Raw genomic sequence first — 6,071 nt, 5'->3', positions numbered from 1 at the left:
TCCTGCAGGGCCTGAGGACCTGCCCCCACACACCACAGTAGACTGGTAAATGTATTAGCTGGTGATAAAGAGTTCTTCACCCTACAGTTTGCTAGTTTTGTGTTAATATTTGTAATCACTGTCCGTTGAAATTCTGAATTAGGAAGTAGTTTACCTGATTTTATTTTCAAACATCAAACTTTATTTTAAATTGATTCGTGATTATTCCTGGAATTAAAATAATTTGCCTGTATGTCATGAGTATACCTCCCATTTTTGAACCAGTTTAATTTTAGAATCTCCTTACTAATAGAAATGTAAATGACATTGCCTTTTACTTGTTGGGAGAGTTGATGTTAGGTAATTACAGTCATCCTGGAATGCTTCCACCTCTGGGGGGCAGGCCTGGCAGTCTGCATTTCTGCCCCCTTCATTCCCTCCTGTGGTGCCAGAATTGTTGGTCAGTCAGCGGACCACCCACACTTTGAGAAGCAAGTTGGGATGCTATGAGAAGTACATTAAGAGAAAGGAATGGCCTCTCAGAACCTCTGGCCCGAGGTCAGCCTTCAAGCAGTGGGGGAACTTCCTACTGTGTGTGAGATCCAGGCTCTCTCACACCAGGGACCTGGCCTGTCACACTGCCCCTTTATAGGTCTTGCCTTCTGTGAGTTTCTAGGCCAGACTCTTTTTATTAAGGAAAAGAAAAAATGAACTTGATTAACATTAGGGCCCACATAACCTAAATCAGTTCTTGAGGCTCCTTGGTCTCCCTGCAGGCCAATCCACCCTCTCCCCAGCTTCACAGCTCCAACGGTCAGGCCTGCACTGCCCCTCACTGGCCTGCAGGCTCACCTCAGTTCACTGGAACTTCTGCTCCCGCCCTTCCCAGCGCAACAAAACACACCTTCTTCCACTGATCACATAGTTACTTAGGGTTTGCTATGAGCCAGGCACTGTGCAAAGGTCCCTCCATGAATTATCCCCTTATGTTTTCACATTCACTAAGCAGTTAGGTAATATCGTTGGTTCCATTTTTCAGATGGCTGACAGAAACAGTGGGTCTGTTTCCAAACCGCTTGGCCCACCCGGGATGCTCCAGCTGTCCCGCTCACCAGCACTGGCACATGCCTCGCTGGTCTGGAGACGGCTGGCTGGCCTCTCCGGCTCAGGGAGCCCTGCTCGGGCGGCCTCATGCTTCTCCTACCTATGGAGATGCAGGACTTGCCATTGTCGTCCAGGATGTACCCACTGGCACAGGAACACACCACAGAGCTCTGCTCCTCGCTGCAGAACTGGTCACAGTCTCCATTGTCCAGGCTGCAGAATTTCCGTGTGGCTACGAGACAGGCATATTGGCTTTCAGGACAGACTGGGGAAACTGAGGCTGCAGATGGCTGGGAGGAAGGACAGCAGCACCAAGGGGACAACACCAACTAGTCAGGCCCACAGAGGATCATCGGACAAAAGCAAAGGGCCAGAGTCAGGCGGCCGATGCATATCAGCTGGTCCCAGTGCAAACAGGATGGGCTGCCCAGAGCAGGCTGGAGGGGTGTGGGGACCATGCCTCTCCACATGCTCTTCTCACTGTGCCTCCCCAGCTTGTATGAGGAAACCATGGCATCCACTCAGGGGAAGAGCTGAGTGTTTGCCAGGCTCTGGGCACTAGACTTCCAGAAGGTCCTTAAGTAACCTGAGCATGCCCGGTGCCATGCACTGGAGGCTGGGGGCAGGTTCTTAAGTTCAGCCCTAAAAAGGCCCATGGATGTTCACCAGAATGGATGGGCTGCCTGCAGGAGAGTGGGCTTTGGGGCCAGGTGCTCTGGAGGAGCCTGGCAGAGGGGCCAGAGGCCCACCCACTCTGAAGCTACAGGATTCCCTGTGGAATAAGGGCCCTAGGGTCTGGGGTCCGGGATTCAGTGCGGCAGGAAGGAAAAACAGATGGTGCACATCTTGAAGTCAGGCCAACCTGAGTTGCAGACTGGCCCTTCCATCACTTGCTGTGTATTTTGGGCAAGTTATTTAAACCCATAGGACTCAGTTTCCTCACTTGTAAAGTGGTGGAGTTCACGCTATCTCACAGAATAACCTCACAGGTCATATAAAACTCTTGGTGCAGCGCCCACATGGGGCCATAGCTCCTTCAGTCAAGGCCAGGCTTTGGACCTCAAGGCCAGGCTGAGTGCATCCCCCACAGTCTGGCAGCTCTGACTAAGCCAGAATCACCCATTTGCTTCCACTGAGCATCTAACTCTAAACTCACACCAGTGATGCCATCTTGGCAATTTACTTTACACTCCGCATTTGGATTTTAATGAAAAAACAATTACATTGTAAAGACTAATATTAATGGAACTTTAGAAAACATTCACAATGGCCCTGGGGTCAGCCAAAAGGTATACAGGGGTGGCAGCTCTGGACTTGGGATGAATGATTTATAACGGATATTCTCGTTAGGGAAAATTCCAAAGTAATCCAATTAAAGAGCACATTCTAAAGATTATATATTAAGCAATTTTTAAAAAAAGCAAATCTTTCTTTTTAGGGAAAACTGGTCTAATACTAACTTAATTTTTATTAAAAAATTAATCATCATATTAGGAAAACTCTTCGTGACTTTTCCCTCTAGAATTAATTGAAGATATCAAATTTTTATAATCGGACAATCCTGAACATTTAATATTGACGTTTGCACTAGCAAACGTAAGTGAAAGGTGGTGATTCAGAACCATTGCCCAGGACCACAAGAGATGTAAGTAGCAGCGATTATTCTACTCTAAGGAGAAGAAAGTCAGTTCTCATTTCTACATAAATACATCACGTGCATCATTATTTTTCCATAGTCTCTCTCAGAGGAAGAGAAGTGACGGTGTGTCTCATTGTACTCCAAAACTGAGTGGAATGTATGACACATTTGGGGCTTTTACTGTTGTGGTTTTTTTTGTTCGTTTTTGGTTTTTTGTTTTTTGTTTTTGTTTTTGCTGTTACTACAATGGCACATTATAATGGAGCACAGAGTTTAAATCGGAAGTAACGTGAGATTCTTTCCTTGGGCATTTTAGCTTTTTCCCTCTTTCCCACCTTTGATTCTTCAGGTAACTCAGGTTTGAAGGTGTTCTAAGAAGAGGAACTCACATAATTCACAGTTTTTGCCTTCGTAGCCTTCTGAACAGGTGCACGTGTATTCCCCAAGGCCGTCTTTACACTCTCCCTGATTCTGGCAAGGATTGCTTTCACACTGGTCGCCATCTGCAAAGAAAAGATTTGGAAACCAAAGTTTGCGGGCAATTTCCATCATTATGGAAATGACTTTGCTGTGTTGATCTTGGCACACATTTTTCAGATTACTTGAGTGAACTTGGAATTCTTCTAGTTTCTCTATAAAAATTTCTCCTATCTGAACTTCCTCATCTTTTGTTGCTATGTGTACATGATGCCCTTATCTAACTGGATCATTGACTGAACTTTCCAATTTTTGCTGACATGTTTGACAGTGTTTTTGCATTACAGTGAGGGGCTCTGGGCTGTTGACCACATGGGACCACTTGGAAGGATGGAAGATAGGTGATTGACACTCATTTCTGGGCTGAGCATTGACAAGAGGGATGTTCAGGTTCCTCTTTCGAAATGCTCTGGGGGTAAAATGAGAATGCAGAGACTGCTGTCCAGCACTAACATGGACTTCACATTTCTCGGTGCATTTGTGCAACCTAATTTGGAGATGAGTCCAATTATCATTTTGAGAAATTTGAATATTGTTACCAGAATGAAAACATGCCATTTGATTATATACCAATGATTAATAAATCATTGAAAACATACCAATGGTTAATACCATTTCAGATGCTATAAACATTAATGCAAGGTGGATACCTTATTAGAGAAGCCAATCTTTTTGTTTCTAACTAACCTACTTGGATTTAAAATATTATCAACAAATTTGGTATCCTTAAATGAGAATGAACTGATTTAAATCTATATTTAATAACAAAACCAAAATTAGTATAAACTTATAAAAATATTTTATAATAACTGTTATGAAAACACTAAGAGGAGAAAAGTATTAAATAAGTAGGATCCGAACAGGAACAGAAAGGAAATTCAGAAAGCCATTTTCAAAATTCTAATACAATCTCTTCCAATTTAAATAGCCTAATGAAACTCTTTCGCTTAAGATTAAAATAGAAAACATCTCACCTTTGTATTTATTCCAGAATTCATTCTAAAAGGGGGAAAAGATTTTAAAAATGCATTAGGGAAAACACAGACATTTATACCAAAAACAACCATAACCTAGTAACTCAACCTGAGGAGCATACTTTCCCAAACAGAGTTCATTTTCTGAAACAAATTGCTCTAGAACTTATTCGATCTAAAAGGGAAAGTTTTTCAGATTTTCTGCATTTATACAGATGTGGTTTCAATCCTCTCAAATGCACCATCTCCGTTGCCTATTGAAAATTTGTTTTAAAGTTAATCACCAAGAAATGAATTGCACTAAAAATAGTTTGCTGTGTTTGCTACCCCAAGCTGATCAATGAATGGTTTTTAGTTGAGATACCTGGGACAAAGATTTGAAAAAAGATTGAATGCTTGGTGAATAATCTCATTATAATAATTTTAAAATGGTAATTGGTAATTAGCTTATAATTAGCTTAAAATAGGGCATCGAGAACCCATATTACACTAAAAAAAGTGTTCATAGCCTTAAAAATATTTTGCTGTCTCTAGTAGGTTGACTAGTGTTCCCCCTGCCCCCACCCCACCAAATTCAGGTGCAATCTCAAAATATGACCTTAATTATAAATAGGGTCTTTGCAGATGTAATTAAGATATTGATCGAGATGAGATCACACTGGATTAGAGTAGACCCTAAATCAATGAGAGTGTCCTTATTTGAGACAGAAAAGGATGCAGAGAGACACACAGAGAGAAGACCATGTGAAGATGGAAGCAGAGATTGGAGTGATGCATCTACAAGCCAAGGAATGCCAAGGATTGCTGGCAGCCCCCGGAGGCTAGCAGAACGGCATGGGACATAGTCTTCCTCAGATCTTCCAGAAGAAATCAACCCTGGTGACACCTCGATGTCAAAATTGTGGTCTCCAGAACTGTGAAAGAATAAATTTCTGTTATTTTAAAATACATGGTTTGTGATTTTATTTTACTTTTCTTTTTTTGTCTTAAGGTGGAAGTTTTGATTATCAATTTAAGACCTTTCTTTCCAATGAAAACATTTAATGCTATAATTTTCCCTGTAAGCACTATTTTAGCTCCATCCCATAGATTTTATGTTGCATATTCATTTTTTGTTCAGTTGAAAAAATTTCTAACTTCCCTTGAGACTTCCTCTTTGGCCCACAGATTATTTAGAAGTGTGTTGTTTAATTTCCATGTACTTGAAAATTTTCCTGTTATTGATTTTTGGTTAATTTCATTAAAGTTGGATAAAATATTTTATATGATCTCAATCTTTTAAATTTGTTAAGGTGTGTTTTATAACACAGGATATGGTCTATCTTGTGGAAAATTTTGTAAATGCTTGGAAAGAAAGTGTATTCTGATGTTGTTGAGAATCCTATAAAAATCAATAAGATTCAGGTCAAGTGCTGTCTAGAGAACTGGAGGCAAAAAAATGGTAAACACAATTCTATGGTACTTTGATTTCTAGTCTTCTTCAATCACTACTGCTATTTACTTTTCAGGGTCCTCAGATGGCTGCTGCATGCATTCTATATAGGATTTGTAGCTGCATTCAGTGGGAGAGATAGGGTGAAGTGTGCTTTCTCCATATTACTCGGAACTAGAACTTGCTGATAACCTTTGATCCAGTAATCCTTCTCTGGAGCACCTATTCTTAGAAGATAATCCAGAAGAAATATATGTGTTTTCATAAAAGCAATATAAAATAGCTTACATGGTCAAAACATAAAAGAGCAAATGTGTCCATACAATAAAATATAATTTAACTCTTTAAAATTCTAAGTGTGATGGCTATATAGAAGTAAGGAAGAGTGTTTGGGAAATAATGCTGAGGAAAAAGGTAGAACATGAACTTGGATTGGCATTACAATTATTTTTATTATTATTATTTT

General features: G+C 40.7%; 1 protein-coding gene across 1 annotated transcript in view; it reads right to left on the bottom strand.

The window, feature by feature from the left end:
• F10 (coagulation factor X) overlaps positions 1-6,071 on the bottom strand; it is a 37,391-nt gene that overhangs the window by 6,763 nt on the left and 24,557 nt on the right. Inside the window, exons 5-7 of the mRNA XM_011379543.1 lie at positions 4,174-4,198; positions 3,112-3,225; positions 1,184-1,315 (exon numbers count right to left, since the gene is read on the bottom strand). Coding sequence (XP_011377845.1) covers positions 1,184-1,315; positions 3,112-3,225; positions 4,174-4,198 — 271 coding nt within the window. The remainder of the gene's footprint in view (positions 1-1,183; positions 1,316-3,111; positions 3,226-4,173; positions 4,199-6,071) is intronic.

The sequence above is a fragment of the Pteropus vampyrus genome, unplaced genomic scaffold (genome assembly GCF_000151845.1).
Source record: "Pteropus vampyrus isolate Shadow unplaced genomic scaffold, Pvam_2.0 Scaffold363, whole genome shotgun sequence".
Classification (NCBI taxonomy): domain Eukaryota; kingdom Metazoa; phylum Chordata; class Mammalia; order Chiroptera; family Pteropodidae; genus Pteropus; species Pteropus vampyrus.
This window is presented reverse-complemented; position numbering and strand designations above follow the sequence as displayed.